The 19,046-nt window shown below is 39.2% G+C and overlaps 1 protein-coding gene and 1 pseudogene across 1 annotated transcript in view; both read left to right on the top strand.

The window, feature by feature from the left end:
• The first annotated feature begins 1,210 nt into the window (after positions 1–1,210).
• LOC134368471 (zinc finger protein 75D-like) overlaps positions 1,211–19,046 on the top strand; it is a 33,116-nt gene continuing 15,280 nt past the window's right edge. Inside the window, 6 exon segments of the mRNA XM_063084933.1 lie at positions 1,211–1,494; positions 1,496–1,610; positions 2,832–3,024; positions 3,745–3,836; positions 4,153–4,181; positions 4,183–4,277. Of these exon segments, the coding sequence (XP_062941003.1) occupies positions 1,211–1,494; positions 1,496–1,610; positions 2,832–3,024; positions 3,745–3,836; positions 4,153–4,181; positions 4,183–4,277 (808 nt within the window).
• LOC134367092 (zinc finger protein 75D-like) lies at positions 11,655–17,441 on the top strand (annotated as a pseudogene).

The raw sequence follows: 19,046 nt of genomic DNA, 5'->3' as shown, positions 1-19,046 counted from the left end.
ATTTTAACTTTAAAGGCATTAACTTCTGCCGACGCAGAAATGTGGAAAGTGTTTCTGTACCTCCTTTGCCTGGGTGGGCAGCAAGAAGCCAATCATTTCTTCTAGTACTTGTGGCATCCTCGAAAGAATTTTGCTGCTGTTTCTGCTGGATCGCCTCAGGGAAAATCAGGCTGTCAAGGCAATCCTCAGCCTTGAGGATATGTAAAGTCAGGAGAAGGATTAATCCTCACTGGACCCTTTCAATCTATGAAGAACCTTAATCATCACCATCTCTCTTTCTTTCCTTTTTAAATGACCTGACATTTGGACATTTGTAAACAAAGGCCAGCTGTAAGTTTTTTCAGTTAAAGTAAACAAAAAAATTAATACACGGGTACAAAACTGCACAGTTCCTTTATATGTTTTCCAAAGAAGTGTCACCCCCACCCCCCATGTTGGTGGTCTGGTTGCTTAGTGGGGGGACTTTTGCTGAGAGGAGTAAGGTTACTTTTCCACTAATTAATTCTACTCTGATATTGCTGTCTCAGTTCTCCTACCTGTATTAATACAATGGAAAGGAGAATATCAGATATTCCAAGGAGTAACGGCTTCAGTTTTCATGAGAGGATGAAGGGGCATAAAAGTTATTTTTCCCCCAATTAAAGACAAAAGACTGAAATGATCTGTTAAAATTTAGAGAAACTCAGGTATGCCTGATTTTTGAAGATAGGACAGGAAGCACACAGATTAAGAACTGAATAATGTCAAAGTTCCTTTAGCTAGTGGGTGCTAGTTTTCTCACTCACCAGCTTTCCCTCAACAGTTAAACCAAAAAAAAAAAAAAAAAAAAAGGGTGAGGTAGGGTGGGAACTCGATTGACATCTGCCTTTTCCAAGCTGTGCTTTGTTTCAAAGTTGAGTAACAAAGAGAAGGAAAGAAACATACCTCCTGAAATAATCTATCATCATGGGTGTCCTAATATTTGGCAGTTGATTTTAAAGGGACAGCAGGATAGGAACTTTTTGTTCATTTGTCTTTCTTAATGAATAGCAAATAAATAAGTCATGTGGCTTTCTTCTTGACATGAACTTTCTTTTCTGCTCTCCCTCAGTGCCCTTGGGAAGAAGATCCATTTATTGATTTTGTACCAAACCTGACGGCGCCTCAGTTGTCAAAGGTGGCACCAGGGGGCTGTTAGTGACACTCAGGAGTAAAACTGTTCCTAGAGCAAATGATGATGAGAGAGCTGAAGGCAGATGCATGCCTGAACCCCCAGATGGGAGCTATGTGGAAGACTAATGAGTATGTGAAAGAGAGCTCCAGTCACAGCAAGGAGTACAGCAGGCAAATGGAGAGTCTTGGTCCTGAGAGCGCTCGCAGGCACTTCCGGAGCTTCCATTATCATGAAGCACCTGGACCACTTGGGGCTGTCAGCCAGCGTCAGGAATTATGCCATCAGTGGCTGAGGCCAGAGATCCACTTGAAAGAGCAGATCTTGGAACTGCTGGTGCTGGAGCATTCTGCCCAGGGAGACTAAGAACTGGGTGCAGAAGCATCATCCACAGAACATCAAACAGGCTGTGGTCCTGGTAGAACGCTTGCAGAGAGAACCCAGTGGAACAAAGAATGCGGTGAGAAGAAAGACTCCTTACATGTACAATAAAGGTGGATATGCGGGGGTGGTGGTTATCAGGGAACGAGATGGATTAAGTCACTCTTCTATTGTTCCTTTAAGACAGCGAGGCAGGATCTGAAATCACAGACATACAGCAGTAGCCAGTCCACAGGTTTCAGAGTTCCCTAGAGAAAAATGTATTTTTCCCTCTTTGGAGCCAGGGTGAATTGAGGGTGAGGAGCCTAGTCTGGCATGGCCAAGGAGACAAGACAAGTTCTTAGAAACAGTGAAATAAAAGGCAAGATAGAGTTGAGAAAGGGGGAAAGTTCCAAAAAATGGACAGCAGTTATAGACACCAAGGGAGAGAGAGGGTAGCAAGCACAAGTGTAAATCAAACTATTCTGGGGAGACTGCAAAGCAAGAGAAAAAATGGAAAGAGAAAAGGGAAGCAGAGACATGGAAAGAAGAAAATGGCCAACAGAGAAGTGGAGGGAATCAGGATTCTGAGGGGTAGCGTTCTTTGTAGCAGGAGCTACATCCTTGAACTGCTGGACCGGGAGGAAAGAGCCTCCACTGCCCTCCCTTAGTGGCCTGGCCTTGGCTTTGCTGGTGAGTAGGGAACCGAGGTGTGCCCTTGGGAGATGACAGCACACTTCTCCTCAGGAAGCCACCTTGAAGAATGCAGGGCGGAGCATATTTGTGGTTTCTTATTGCAACCAAATCATGTGGGGGCAGGTTGGAGTCCAACACTTCCTTCATTTTTCCTCCATTCCATCCATTTGTCACATGAAATCTTACCCTGGCTATGGGAGGATTGGAAAATATGGCTGACAGGCACACCTTTTAAATTCAATTTCTTATCTTTTAGAGAAAACTAGAAGATAGAAATCCACCAAAGCAGAGATCCAAGTCAAGAAAGCAAGTCAGTGAAGGTGGCAGGGGAACAGGCAGCCTACAACCCTGCTAGTGGCTTGAACCATGGCCGTGTGCACAGGGGTGGGGGCTGCTGGGTTGGAGGGCTGGCAGTTGTCACAGCTTTCTTCATTTTATCCTAATTTTCTCAGATTTTGTGTATAGTTCTTTATAAGAACATAATAGCACAATATCTCTTCAGTCTTTTGATTACTTCCTTTAATGTCACACACTCCCCAAATCTGGGCTCTACTCTTGTTCCTCCCTGCACCACCCCAAAAGTAAAAGTAAATTCTGTGCTAGTCAGGATGGGGATTATTTCTAGATCACAGCCCATGAACTGGCAAAGGAGACAGTGCTCTTGGGAGGAACAGCAGTGGTCCCAGGCTTCAAGTGTAAGCCAGCAGAGCCCCAACCAATGAGTGTGTTCCAGAAACAATGTGGGAATACATACTGCATGCTGCAAGGACAGCTGGGCTGGAATACTCACAACGAAACCCAGCCTGTATATGAAAGAGGTGAGGAGCTACATAATAATTCTCTTCTCCTATGAGCAATGGTATAAACTGGTTCAGCTGGAATGTTGTGGGAATTTTCCAGGTGCCCAGCCATGCTAGCAGTCTTGATGTCTCCCAGGTGGGACTACAGTGGGCCAAAGGTGGGTGAAGGTGGGGGTTGGCCTGGGAGACAGAAGTATCCAAACCACGGAATCTTGGGATTCACATTGTGGACTCTGCTCCTTAGGAACTTAAGAGAAGATGGAACAGGTACAGGTGGGAACACCTCACCCTTGTTAGTTACAGTAGAGATTGGGATCAAAAATGGGCTTTCAGTGGCATAATGTGAAGAAAAATGTGCACCAGGAAAAAAACAATGAGACAAAAGTCTCCCACATTTGCTGTTGTTTACTGGAGGACCCTAGTTCTCCATTTTCAAACACCTCTAATTCTTGCCCAGCTTAATGAACAATTTATTTTTTGAGAGAAAAACTTATAGATTTTCTGTTATTAATTTCTCTCATGAAACCTGAGGAAATAGTGAACTTGGGACCTGTTCTATGAGTAGTGGATATTTAATTCTTATTTACATTGAGATGGCAACTTCTGGGTGCCATGCACACACTTGTCAATGTGATCCATCTTTACTGAAGGTGTTGTGATGTCCCATATTTTAGAAATCAGCTCAGGATGTTCATAAACAGGAAAGAGAAATTTTCTCTGGCTCTTTTCCACCTACATCTGTGCATTGTCAACAGATTTTAGCCCTTTCTGAGCAGAAAATCACCAAAGACTGGAAGATGTCATCTGCACTCATCTTGCCTGAGTCCCAGGTGAGCTCTACTTAACATGGTCTTGTCTCTGCTTTTCTCTGCTGCCTATGACCCATAGTGTCAGGCAGGTGCTCTCAGGTGTGTTAGCCCCAGACCTTCTCTACACATTAGGCTTGGCACAGTGAGAATTGGGCAACTCCCAGGCTGTTTACTGACTCTCTTTGCTCCGTCCTTTCTGCCATCTCACCGCCCCCCCCCCCCCAAATCTTGTACTGTTAACATCTTTAACATCTGACATACAGTGCAATTCAGACATGGGTGGTAGGATAGTTTCTGTAGTGGCAAGTACTAAACTAAAGGCCATTCTCTTCCCTAGACTTTGTTGAAATTTGAAGATGTGGCCATGTTTTTCTGAGGAAGAATGGCAATTATTGAACCCTACTCAGAAGATTCTCCACAATGATGTAATGCAGGATAACTATGAGACTGTCATCTCTCTAGGTAAAGATTCCTCTTTCCCTTTGTGTAGAATTCGAGTAATATGTTATGTCCCCGGTTTATGGAAAATGAGCCCCTGTGAGAGAGTTCCAGTGTTCCAGTAGGAACTGCGCAACGTGATGGTGTGCGGAAGAGAAAAAGCATACCCCAATCACCAGGAGAGCTTTTTGTAAATACACATCTCTCACTTCCTTATTCTAAATAGAATTCTCAATCTATCATATGCCTACCCCCACACTACAAACCAGCTCCTGCCATATCTTTCCCATCTCAGCAAAGTGTACCACCATTTGCCCAATAGCTCAGGCCAAAAACATCTCAGTCATGCTTTTCTCTAATCTTTCCGTTACACTCCATAACCGATCCATCAGAAAGCTCTCTTAGCTCCATATTCAAAATGTATACTGAATCCAACCAATCTCATCATCCTAGTCTAAGCCACCGTTATCCTTAACTGAGTCTTCTTCAATTGCACCGGATTCCCATTTCCCATATAATTTTCATTTATTTACTTTAGGTTTAGTTCTTAGCTTCCTCATTGCATATCCACGCACATCCACAGTAGACTATAAAGAAGAATTGGATCCAAGATTCTGGTCATTTAAACATTTGGAGAAAAAAGTATAAAAGAGTTATTCATTCCTCCTGAAAATTATATGGACTTAAGATGCTAGTCCATGACCTCAAGGTTTTATTCTAAGAGCATTATTGTTCCACCCTAAACTTAAAGTGATCTGTTTAGAGCAAGGGGGGAACCATAGATCCAAAGTGCTCTAAGACCTCAACGACAGCCTTGGAGCGTCTTCTAAAGGTAAGAACATACATGAGAAGAGTAGAAATATTCCTTGGTAGATACTTTTACATGGGCTTCGCATTTTAAGAATCACTCCTATATTTTCTTTTTTTTTTTCTGAGTTTGGAATGCTGATCTTTTTATTTTTTTAATTTATCAGTATACAATGTCGTTGATTTTCATGTCCCTTTAGCAAATCCTCTTTCCCCCCTCCCTCTACCCCCTCCCCCCATCAACATCATGTCTGTTCACTTGTCTTAACAAATACAAGGAGTTGTTGTGATTGTTGTGTCTTCTTCCCTGCCCCCAACAAGGATTGTTTGTATATTTATTTATTTATTTATTTACTTTTAGGTCCCACAAATGAGTGAGAACATTTGGAATTTCTCTTTCTGTGCCTGACTTATTTCACTTAATATAACTTTTTCTAAGTCCATCCATGTTGCTGCGAATGGCAGTATTTCATTCTTTTTATAGTAGAATAGTATTCCATTGTGTAGATATACCACATTTTCTTTTTCCACTCATCTGAGGATGGACATTTGGGCAAGTTCCAACTCTTGGCTATTGTAAATAGTGCTGCAATAAAACTGGGAGTACAGATATCCCTTCAACATGATGATTTCTATTCCTTTGGATATATTCCCAGCAGTGTAATAGCTGGGTGATCTGTAATTGTTTGTGGAATCTCCATACCATTTTCCATAAAGACTGCACCATTTTGCATTCACACCAACAGTGTATGAGGGTTCCTTTTTCACCACAACCTCACCAGCATTTATCATCCTTAGTCTTTTGGATATTAGCCATCCTAACAGGAGTAAGATGGTATCTTAAAGTGGTTTTGATTTGCATTTCCCAAATGCTGAGTGATGTTGAGCATTTTTTCATATGTCTCTAAGACATTTGTGTATCTTCCTTTGAGAAATGCCTATTTTGCTCCCTTGCCCATCTTTTAATTGGGTTATTTGGGTTTTTGCTGTAAAGTTTTTTGAATTCCTTGTATATTCTGGATATTAATCCTTTGTCAGATGTATATTTTGAAAGTATTTTCTCCCACTCTGTTGCTTGTCTTCTCACTCGGTTAATTGTTTCTGTTGCTGTGCAGAAGCTTTTTAGTTTAATATAATCCCATTTGTTTATTTTTCCTTTGGTTGCCTGTGCTTTGGGATTCATATTCATAAAGTCTATACCAAATCCTACTTCCTGCATTGTTTTGCCTGTGTTTTCTTTAAGGAGTTTTATTGTTTCTGGATGTATATTTAATTTTTTAATCCATTTTGAGTTGATTTGGGCATATGGTGAGAGGCATGGGTCTAGTTTCATTCTCCTGCATATGAATATCCAGTTTTCTCAGCACCATTTGATGAAGAGGCAGTCTCTTCCCAGTGTGTAGACTTGGTGCCTTTGTCAAAGGTCAGATGACTTTAGGTGTATGGGTTGATTTCTGGATTCTCTATTCTATTCCATTTATCCGTGTGTTTGTTTTTATGCTAGTACCATGCTGTTTTGTTTATTAGAGCTTTGTAGTATAGTTTAAGGTCAGGTAGTGTTATGCCTCCAGCTTTATTTATTTGTTTTTTTTTTTGCTCGGAATGGCTTTAGCTATTTGTGGTCTTTTCTTATTCCATATAAATGTTAAAATAGTTTTTTTTTTTCCATTTCTGAGAAAAATGTCATTGGAATTTTGATGGGGATTGTATTGAATTTGTAGATCACTTTGGGTGGTATGGACATTTTCACAATGCTAATTCTTCCAATCCAAGAGTGTGGTATATCTTTTCATCTTCTTCTGTCCTCTTTAATTTCTCTCAATATTGGTTTGTAGTTCTCACTGTAGAACTTATTCACATCCTTGGTTAACTTTACTCCTAAGTTTTTTATTTTTTTGGTGGCTATTGTGAGTGATTTCTTTTTCTGCATGTTCATTGTTGGAGTATAGAAATGCTATTGATTTTTGTGTGTTGATTTTGTATCCTGCAATGTTGCTGAAAGAATTTATCAATTCTAAGAGGTTTTTTTTTTTTTTTTTTGTAGAGGCTTTAGGCTGTTTGAATCTATACGATCATATCATCTGTAAACAGGGACAGGTTGATTTCATCTTTTCCAATCTGGATGCCATTTATTTCCTTCTCTTCTCTGATTGCTCTGGCTAGTACTTCCAACACTATGCTGAATAGGAGTGGTGAGAGTCAGCATCATTGTCTAGTTCCTGTTCTTAAGGCAAAAGTCCCATTCAGGATGATATTGACATTGGGCTTATCATATATGGCTTTAATTATGTTGAGATACTTTCTATCTATACCTGATTTGTAGAGAGTCTTTATCGTGAATGAATGTTGAATTCTGTCAAATGCTTTTTCAGTGTCTATAGAGATAATCATATGGTCTTTGTCTTTGGTTTTATTGATGTGGTGTATCACATTTCTTGATTTGCATATCAACCTTGCATCCCTGGCATGAATCCCACTTGGTCACGGTGTATACTTTTGTGTAGGTGTTACTGTATTCTTTTAGCTGTATTTCATTGAGGATTTTTGCATCTCTATTCATCAAGGATATTGGCCTTTAGTTTTCTTTTTTTGTTGTATCTTTGTCTGGTTTTGGTATCAGGGTGATGTTTGCCTCATAGAGTGAGTTTGGGAGAATGGCTTCTCTTTCAATATTTTGGAATAGTTTGTAAAGAATTGGTATCAATTCCTATTTGAAGGTTTGGTAGAATTCTGCAGTGAACCCATCAGGTCCTGGGCTTTTTTTGTTGGGAGCTTTCTGATAACAGCTTCAATCTCTTTTATTATTGATATGTTCAGATTTTCTATATCTTCTTGACTCAGTTTTGGTAGTTTGTGTGTGTCTAGAAATTTATCCAATTCCTTCAGATTTTCAAATTTGTTGGCATATAGTTGTTTATAGTAGTCTCTAATGATTTCTTGTACTTCTGAGGTATCAGTAGTGAATATCAACTTTTTCATTTCTAATTTTTGTTATTTGGGTCTTCTCTTTTCTCTTTTTAGTTAGCCTTGCTAATGGTTTGTCAATTTTAATTCTCTTTTCAAAAAACCAACTTTTTGTTTCATTGATCTTTTGTATCATTTTTTTGGTTCCTATTTCATTAAGTTCTGCTCTGATCTTAATTATTTCTTTCCATCTGCTAACTTTGGGTTTGGATTGTTCTTGTTTTTCTAGTTCTTTAAGGTGAAGTGTTAGGTTGTTTACTTGCCATCTTTCCATTCTTCTGAAGTAAGCATTTAATGTGATAAATTTCCCCCTTTGTACTGCTTTTGCAATATCTCACAGTATTTCTTATGATGTATCATTATTTTCAATAGTTTCAATAAATTTTTTGATTTCCTGTTTAATTTCTTCTCAGACCCATATGTCATTAAGTAGAATGGTGTTTAATTTCCATGTGTTTGTATAGCTTCCAGAGTTTTTTTTGTTAGTGATTTCTAATTTTAATCCATTGTGATCTGAAAAATACATGGAATAATTTCAATTTTTTTGAAATTGTTGAGACTTGATTTGTGACTTAGCATGTGGTCTATCCTGGAGAATGTTCCATGTGCTGATGAAAAGAATGAATATTTTGAGGTTGTTGGATGGAATGTTCTGTAGATATCTGCCAAGTCCAAATGGTCTAAAGCGTTGTTTAGATCTTGTGTTTCCCTATTGATTTTTTGCCTAGATGATCTGTCCAGTATTGATAGTGGGGTGTTCAGGTCCCCTGCTAATATGGTATTATTGTCTCTATCATTCTTTAGGTCTAATAGTGTTTGCTTTATAAATCCAGCTGCTCCAATGTTGGGTGCATAAATATTTATGATTGTTAGGTCTTCTTGATGGATAGATCCTTTTATCATTATATAGTGGTCTTCTTTATCTCTTTTTATGGTTTTTGGTTTAAAGCCTATTTTATCTGATATAAGAATAGCTGGTCCAGTGTGTTAGTCTGTATTGTGTTGCTTATAAGAAAATACATGGAACTGGGTAATTACAAAGTAAAATGAAATTTATTGCTTACAGTTTCGGAGACTGGGAAGTCCAAAGTCCATCTGGTGGTGGTTACAGCAATCCAGGGGTCTCACAATCCAAGATGGTGGAAGCAGAGAGAGCAGAGAGAGAAAAAAAGACATACTCTCCTCTTCTTTTAAAGCCCTCAGAACCACGCCCCTGACCACCATTTTTAATCCATTCATTGCTACATGGTCCCACAATCCAATCATCTCTTCAGGGCCCCACCTTTCAATTAACATAATAGGATTTCCCACCCTCTTAACCATTACAGTAGGGGCTAAGTTTCTAATACATCAAACTTGGGAAACAATTCAAGCTTCAGTGAGTTTTGCGGCACATAACTCAATCCACTACATCCAGCTTGTTTTTCGTTTCTATTTTCATGGTATATCTTTTTACATCCTTTCACTCTTAGTATGTGTGTGTCTTTATAGGTGAGGAGAGTCTCTTGAAGGCAGCATATAGTTGGGTCCAGCTTTTTAATCCAGTCAGTCAGTCTGTGTCTTTTGAGTGGGGAATTTAATCCTTTAACATTAAGAGTTCTTATTGAAAGGTGTTGATTTACACCTAGCACTTTATTGATTTTTGTTTGGATATCTTAAGTATCTTTTATTCCTTTCTTTCTGATTTACTGTTTGTCTTCTGTGTTTGTTGGTTTCTTGGGGTGGTAGATAATTTTTTTTTCCCTTTATTGTTAACATTTTTATTTTACTATTGGGTTTTGTTCTTTCTTGAGTATTTATGGCAGTGATGGTTGTTTTTCAGGTACCAAACCCAGTTCTCCCTTGAGAATTTCTTGTAAGGCTGGTCATGTCGTAGTGAACTCCTGCAGTTTTTATTTGTTTGAGAAATATACTATTTGTCCTTCATTTTGGAAGGATAACCTTGCTGGGTAAATTATTCTTTGCTGGCAATTTTTGTCTTTTAGTATTTTGGATATTTCATCCCATTCTTTTCTGGCTTTTAGGGTTTCTGATGGAAAGTCTGATGTTAGTCTGACTGGGGCTCCCTTATAGGTGACTTGATGCTTCTGTCTTATACTTTTAAGATTCTCTCTTTGTCTTTGAGTTTTGCCAATTTGACTGTAACATGTCTTGTAGAGGACCTTTTTGGGTAGAATATGTTTGGGGATCTTTGAGCTTCCTGAATCTGAAGTTCTGTGTCTTTTCCTATACCTGGGAAGTTTTCTGCTATAATTTCATTGAATGTGTTTTCATTGCCATTTCCTTTTTCCTCCCCTTCTGGAATACTCATGATTCGGATATTTGAGTGCTTAAGGTTGTCTGTTATCTCTCTTAGATTTTCTTCAATTTTTTAAATTCTTTTTTCTTTTTCTTTCTTTCTTTTCTTTTCTTTTTTCTTTTTCTTTTTTTTTTTGTCTGCCTGTGTTATTTTGAAGAGCCCATCTTCAAGGTTAGAAATTCTCTTTTCTGCTTGTTCTATCCTTCTGGTTGGACTCTGTTGTGTTTTTTATTTCGTTGAATGAATCCTACAGCTGCACAAGCTCTGCTACATTCTTTTTCAGGGCATTGATTTCTTTGTACATTACTTTTTTCACGTCCTGTATACTTTTAAAAATTTCATTGTGAGGGCCAAGCCCGTGGCGCACTCGGTAGCGTGTTGCGCTGGGAGCGCAGCGACGCTCCCACCGCGGGTTCGGATCCTATATAGGAATGACTGGTGCACTCACTGGCTGAGTGCCGGTCACGGAAAAAAAAAAAAAAAAAAAAATTTCATTGTGATGTCTAACTGAGTTTTCTTGTATCTCATTTGGTTTCCTTAGAATTGTTGCTTGAAATTCCTTGTCAGTCATTTCAAGGACTTCCTGTTCTATAGGATTTAGAGCTTGAGAGTTATTATTTTCATTTGGTTGTGTCATACTTTCTTGATTTTTCATATTTCTGGTATCGTTCCTTTGGTGTTTAGTTATTGTGGCAGGGGATTTCATGGTCCACTCATTCAACCCTTGTGTCTGGCTAGGGTCCTGCAGGGACTGCCAATTCAGCACCGCTGCCTCAGTGCCTGTGGGCCAGCGGCTCAGGCCTCTCTCAGCTGCAGGGACTGGCCTAGCCTAGGAATCTTGCAGCATGGTGTCTGCCTGTTCTGGCATGGGTGTCTGGGGGTCCTGTGAGCCCAGTGGCTCTCTGGCCTCTCTGGGCTGCTGGGAGTGGCCTGGGCTAGGAATCCCACAGTGGCACATACCTGTTATGGTGCAGGTGACTTGGGGCCTGTGGGTGTGACAGCTCTTGGGCCTCTCCAGTTGGTGTGGACTGGCCTGGGCTGGGATTCCCAAGGCAGTGCCTGCCTGTTCCAACATGGGTGGTTCATGGCTCTGTGGCCCGGTGGCTCTTGGGCCTCTCTGGGTGGCATGGACTGGCCTGTGCTGGGAGTCCCATGGTGTGGCACCTACCTGTTTTGGTATGGGTGGCTTGGGGTCCATGGGCCAAGCAGCTCTGGGATCTCTCTGTCCAGTGTGGATTGGCCTTTGCTAGGAGTCCCGTGGTGGCACATACCTGTTCTGGTGCAGGCGGCTCGGGTCTGTGAGCCTGGTGGCTCTCGGGCCTCTCTGGGAGATGCAGACTGGCCTGGGCTGGGATGCCTGTGGCATTGCCTACCCATTCCAGCATGGGTGGCTCAGGGCCTGTGGGCCCAGCAGCTCTCAGGCTTCTCTGGGTGGTGCAGACTGGCCCGGGCTGGGAGTCCCATGGCAGCATCTACCTGTTCCAGCCTGGGGGCTTGGGGCCTATGGGTCTGGCAGCTCTTGGGACTCTCCAAGTAGCATGGACAGGCCTGCGTTGGGAATCCCATGGTGTGGCACCTGCCTGCTCTGGCATGGGTGGCTCGGGGCCCTGTGGGCCTGGTGGCTCTCAGGCCTCTCTGGGCGTTGCAGACTGGCCTGGGCTGGGAGTCCCATAGTGGCAATTTGGAATGCTGTTCTTAATGAATCTGGAGGTGGCTGACATTCTAGAACTATGGAGCTGGACACTGGAGATTGAAACAAGAGAAAATCACATTGTCAAAACCAACTCGCCATCTCCTGTATTTTTTAACTAAAATTTTTATTGAGATAATTTTAGATTCACATGCAGATTTCAAATGTAATATGAAGAGAACCCATGTACATTTTACCCAGTTTCCTGCAAAGATAACTTGCAAAACTATCATATGATATCACCACAAGGATATGGGTATTAATACATTGCACTGTTCTTATTAAGAATTCCCCAGCTTTACTTGTATTCATTCTTTTGTGTGTACATGTGTATGTGTATTAATTCTATGAAGTTTTATCACATGTAGATTTGTGTATTCACCACCACAGTCATAATGCTAGACAGTTCTCTTCGACACACACACTTCCCTCCCACATGCCACTAATCCATGCCAACTACTAATCTGTTCTACATTTCTAAAATTTTGCCATTTCAAAAATGTTATATGAATGGAGTCATAAAGCATATCAATTTTAGGGATCAGCTTTTTTCATTTAGACTAATTCCCTGGAAAGTCGTCTAAGTTGTTGCATGTATCAATCATTCATTCCTTTTTACTGCTGAGTAGCATTCCATGATATTGATATATCACTGTTGGTCTAACCATTTACCCGTTGACGGACATCTTTGCTGTCTATAGTTTTGGCTATTATGAATAAAGCTGCCAGGAACATTTGTGTACAGATTTTTCTGTAGAGGTAAATTTTCATTTTTCTGGGATAAGTGCCACAAAGTCATTTGCTGGTTTATATGGTAATTGCATGTTTAATTTTTCAAGAAACTGCTAAACTGTTTTCCATAGTGACTATATGATTTTACACTCCTGCCAGCAGTGTATGAAAGATCCAGTTTCTCTACATCCTTGCCAGTGTTTAGTGTCATTATTTACTTACTTTTTAAAAAAATTTAGCCATTATGACAGATATGTAGTAATATTTCATTGTGGTTTTGATTTGCATTTTCTTAATGGCTAATGATGTTTTATATCTTTTCATGTGCTCATTTACCGTCTTTTATATCCTCTTCAGTGAAATGTCTTTTGCCTGTATTTTAATTGGATTGTTTGTTTTGTAAATGTTGAATTTTGAGAGTTCTTTATATAGTCTAGATATTAGTGCTTCGTTGGATATATGGTTTGCAAATAGTTTCTCGCAGTCTGTATATTGTCTTTATCCTCTTTCCACAGATTAAAAGTTTTTAATTTTGATGAGGACCAATTTGTCACTGTTTTCTTCTATAGATTCTGATTTTGTTGTCAAGTCTAGAACTCTGACTAACCTAGCCCTAGATCCCTTAGATTTTATTGTATGTTTTTTCCTAAAAGTTTTATAATTTTATGTTTTACATTTAAGTCCATGTTACATTTTGAGTTAATTATTATATAAGGTGTGAGGTTTAGATTGAGGGTTTGTTTGTTTGTTTCTTTTTTTTTTTTTCCTTTGGAGGTCCAGTTACTTCACCATCTTTCTTTGAAAGGGCTATCATTCTTCCATTGAATTCCTTTCACAATTTTTATCAAAGATCAATTGGACACATTTATGTATATCTATTCTGTTTCTAAGAGCTATGTGTCTTTCCCTCCGTCAGTATTGCCCTGTCTTAATTACTGTAGCGGTATAGTAAGCCTTACTATCTATTGGGTGGAGTGATTCTTCCCACTTTATTCTTCTATGTCAAGATTCTTTTAGATATTCTAGGGCCTCTTCCTTTCTGTTTTAATTTTAGAGTAAGCTTATCTATGTCTATAATAAACTTTTTTGGGATTTTGCTAGAAATTACATTAAAATTATACATCAGTTTGAGGAGGATTGGCATCTTTACTATGTTGCTTGACTGCTCCAATCCATAAACACAGTATGTCTCTATTTGGGTATTCTTTGATTTCTTTCATCAACTTTTAGTAATGTTCATTGTACTGTTACTCTGTATGTTTTGTTAAGTATATGTATAAGCTTTTCATTTTTGTTGGAACAATTGTAAACGGTATTATTTTTAATATTGTCTTCTGCATGTTCATGGTTTTTAAGAATGCCATTGATTTTGTGTTTTGATCCTGTATCCTGTGACTCTACTGAACTCACTTATTAGTTCTAAGAGTTTTTTTGTAGATTCCTAGGGATTTTCTACATAGGCAATTGCTTCATCTACAGTGCCTTTATTTCTTCTTGCCTTATTGCGTAAGTGCTATGTTGAATAAGAGTGGTGAGAGCAGATACCTTTGCCTTATTCCTAGTTTTATTGCAAAAACATTCAGTCTTTCACCATTACCTACAACATTAGCGCTGGGTCTTTGTTGGTACTCTTTATCAAGTTGATATAATTTCTAAATTTATGAGTGTTTTTATCATGAATAGATGTGGGATTTTATCAAAATAGACATGGGATTTTTTTGTGTCTTGGTTAATAGTAGCATGTGATCTTTCTTTTTTAGCTTGTTGATATGGTGGATTATGTTAATTGATTTTCAAATGTTGAACCAGTCTTGCATACCTGCAATAAATCTACATGGTCCTGGTATATATAATTCTTCATATACATTGTTGCATTCAGATTGCCAATATTTTGTTGACAATTTGTGCATTTAAGTTAATGTGAGATGTTAGCCTGTAGTTTTCTTGTTTAGTACTGTCTTTATATGGTTTTGGTATCAGAATAATACTGGCCTCATAAAATGAGCTGGGTAGTTCTGTTTTCTGGAAGAGATTGCATAGAATTGTTGTTAATTAAGTGTTTGGTAGAATCCTCCAGTGACACTATCTGGATCTGGAGATTTCTTTTTGGGAGCATTTAAATTATGAATTCAACTTCTTTAATTGTCATAGTGCTATTCAGGTTATCTATTTCATATTGGTTGAATTCTGATAGTTTGTGGTTTTCAAGGAACTGGTACGTTTTTCCTCTTTAAATTTATGCACATAAAGTTCATAATACTCCCTTATTATCTTTTTAATTGCTGCAGAATGTGCAGTGATATACCCTTTTTCTTTCCAATATTGGTAATTTGTGTCTTCTCTCTTTATTTTTGTCAGTGTTGATAGAGGTTTACCAGTTTTATTCATTTTTTTGAACAACAAGCTTTTTGTTTGTGATTTCTGCTCTCATCTTTATTATTTCTCCTTTTTCAACTTGCTTTGAGTTTGTTTTCCTTTTTCTAGTTTCTTAAGGTAGGAACTTAAGGTATTGATTTGAGATCTTTTCCCTTTTCTATTGTAAGCATTTAGGACTTCGTGTTTTCCTCTGAGCAGTTCTTTAACTTCATTTTATATATCTTAATTGAGCATCATTTTTATTCAACTCTGTATTTTTAAGTTTCCTTTGAACCATGGCTTATTTAGAAGTATATTATCGCATTTCCACATGTTTTTAGATTATTCTGTTGTCTTTCTCTTTTTGGTTTTTAATTTGATTCCATTCTTGTCAGATTGCCTTTTCTCATTCAAGTTGTACTTTTCTTGGTTCTTGGTCTGATGAATGATTTTTGCTTTTTTTTTTTTTTGTCGTTTTCGTGACCGGCACTCAGCCAGTGAGTGCACCGGTCATTCCTATATAGGATCCGAACCCGCGGCAGGAGCATCGCTGTGCTCCTAGCGCCGCACTCTACCGAGTGCGCCACGGGCTCGGCCCGAATGATTTTTGATTTATCCTGATCGTTTTGTCTGTTATGTTGGGATGATCTGGGTCCTACTTATATTTTTTATTTTAGCAGGCAGTCCCTCTGTTTTAGTTTAGCATGCAGGTTCTTTCCTACTTTGTGGGGTATGCGTCAAATGACAGTTTGATTTTCAGAGTCTTTATGGTGTTATTTTGGTTTCTTTGGTTTTTCTGGTGCTTCTGAGGCTCCCGTGAGTCCCTGCTGGTGCTGCCTGAGGATGTAGAAGGCATTTTCCTAGGCCAGGGTGTCTCTTACTAGTGAAGGGGTGTCTCAGACCTATGGGGGTTAAGAGGCTTCCTGGGCCAGGCCACTCATTGTGGCTGGGTTCTTCTTGCCAATTCTACCTGCCTACTTTGATGCCCCTATTGGAGGGAGGAAGTCTCATATCTACAGTATTAAAGAACCATCTCATCTATTCGCCTTCATATGGCTGGGTTCCTCTTGCCAGTTCTTCTTATATACTTTGGTATCTCTCAGCTGAGGTTGAGGAGAGTCTCCAACCCAATATGGAAGGCAAGTACCTCTGCTTGCCACTTACCTTTGACAGGACTCCAGGGCAATCCCCTCTGCCACTTGTGTCTGGTTTGCCTGATGTTGTCAGAAGCTTTCCCATTCAGGCTGGGACAGGAATAAGCCTACCCAGTCAGCTGTCTGTTGATGGGTTGAGGGTTGGAAAACCCTGTATCTGGGTTGCCTTCTTCTGTTGGGTGTGGGGATGTAAGACACCCTGCTATGTTTTTCTGTCCGTCTTGGGGTTCCAAACCAGCTTGCTTTCTTCTTACCAATTTTTAGAATTCTTTTTTGTCTGTCTCTTGCATTATTTAATGGGTTTGTTGTTGTGCCTAGCAGGAAAGATCAAGTAGAAATGGGTCAATGCCATTTTGCCCAGACTAGACCAGAAATCACTTGTTTCTATATTTTCAAAAAGCAATCATCGTTGAATTCTTTTCATTCCTGTAGTTTTCTTGCTCTCGGACACATATGGCTAATTCTTCTGTTTATTCTAACAAGTTTAAAGCTCAAAAATGACACTAAAGATGATCAGCCTATATCTGTTTCTACATCAGAAATACAAGCACCAGAATGCAAAGTATCAAAAAAGACCAGAATGAAAATTTCCCAGAAAACAACAGGCAAAGAAAATCTTGGTGATACACACAGGGTATGGAAACAGCACCAAGCTTTTCCAAAACAGAAAAGAAACTTTCAACTTATAAACAAGAACTTCTGAAATTTACGGATCTCATGGGAAAGGCCACACAAGAGAGAAACCTTTTAAATGTCAGGAATGTGGGAAAAGCTTCAGAGTTAGCTCTGACCTTATTAAGCAGCAGAGAATTCACACCGAAGAGAAACCCTATAAATGTCAACAATGTGATAGGAGGTTTCGGTGGAGTTCAGATCTTAATAAGCACTTCATGGCACACCAAGGAATAAAACCATATAGATGTTCATGGTGTGGAAAAAGCTTCAGTCATAACACAAATCTACGCACACACCACAGAATTCACACAGGAGAGAAGCCCTTTAAATGTCATGAATGTGGTAAAAGGTTTATTCAGAACTCCCACCTTATTAAACACCAGAGAACCCACACAGGTGAACAGCCTTATACTTGTAGCATATGCAGGAGAAATTTTAGCAGGCGGTCAAGCCTTCTCAGACACCAGAAACTCCACAGGGGAAGGGAAGCATGTCTAGTGTATCCAGTCTGAGGAAAGTCACCAAAAGGGACTTGACCCTAGAAGTGATGGAAGAATACAAATTTATGAGACATGCAATGATAGGCATCTATCATCAACAGGATATTTGGGAGGGTTACATGTCATTCTTCACAGAAAGAATCTAAGCTGTCTCTCTTATTCAGCATTGTATCTTCAGTGCCTAGCACAAGACTGATACATAATGAGTACTTTATAAATAAAAGAATGCAAATAGAATTATCAGACATCTATAGTTATCTATCTATATGTATTTATCTGGTTACTCAGAGATTCCCCATCCTCAGTGATTTAAATTCTTCAGATATCTGGTGCTCAGTTAATATATTATGGCCATGTGTCCTACTCTCAGTCTTTGTTCTTTCTCAGGAGAGATGGAAAATGAAAGTAATCAGATCCTCTGAAGGTAGTTCAGAGAAAATTACTAAGTGAGGGACAGTTCCCAGGGCTCAGAGAATTTTGCTCGGGAACAGGAAGAGAGGATTCAATGTTTGCCCTTGGAGAAGTGCCTTCATTCTAGTTGTCTCTCTCCTGAGTACCCACTACCACAATGTCTTCTGTCAAACAAGTGGCAAAGAAAGGACTGAATGCCAACACAGACCTAGGAACCTTGTAAGCATTTGATATCTCTTCTCCTGCTGATCCTCTCAACACAGGCATATAGAATGAAATGATAAGGGAAGCAGTCTGGGCCCTCATTCAGATATCTGTCTCTTTGTAGAAAGCACAAGACAGTGGTGAATGGCCTTTTTTTTCATTATGTGGACTGGAGGCTTTCAAACGTGCAATACTGCTCCAAGGACTAAAGAAGGTCCATATTTGTGGCTGCTCTGCCACATACCTGTACACTTGAATGCTTTGCAAGAAGGTCTGGAGATTTTGCAAAACTAATTTCCTGAGAATGGCAAAGAGAGCCCTTTGGCCTCTAAGCCTTGGTACACATTTAATAGCAGAAGGGAACATCCAGAAGTGTCAGAGCAAAGTAAGGCATGTGGCTTAGAGTGATTGGCCCAGTCAGAGTCAGACCACTGGAAACTATTTTCTGATGTTACTAATTTCCTTACCTTCCCCATTGGCATAATTGATTATCTGTTAAGAAAAGACAATATGATGTCAAGGAAAGTTAGAAGACATGGATTTATATCTATGTCAGATCCTGGTTTATGATGTTGGCCAAAGCTTCTCTATATTTGTTAAGTATTTCATAAAATTTTACTTTTTAACAGAAATGACATGTTTCTTATTAAATTTAATCATTAAACAAAACTTCTTTGTTACAAAATTGCTCAGAAATGGCCAATGTTTATTTTTTGGAATCAAGATGCCTTTAGGTATATTTTCCACCAAGAGACCTTTCTAAGCCTGTTTTCAGATATGTAAAATGGGGATAATAATTTCTACCTCTCAGGGCTACTGTGAGGATTAAATTGGACACACATGTGAGTATGCCTAACACAGTGACGGGCCACAGTAAATGTTCCATAAACATTTGGAACATTCTTCATTCATCCTTCAGCTAGTTATTTAGAAAAGAAAGTAAACTTTTTCTACTCATACAGCTTTTAAGCACCCTTAATTAATGGGCTTTCCATCACTTCC

This window comes from Cynocephalus volans, chromosome X (assembly GCF_027409185.1).
Source record: "Cynocephalus volans isolate mCynVol1 chromosome X, mCynVol1.pri, whole genome shotgun sequence".
NCBI lineage: Eukaryota > Metazoa > Chordata > Mammalia > Dermoptera > Cynocephalidae > Cynocephalus > Cynocephalus volans.
Note: the sequence above shows the minus strand (reverse complement) of the source record. Positions and strands in the feature narration are given on the sequence as shown.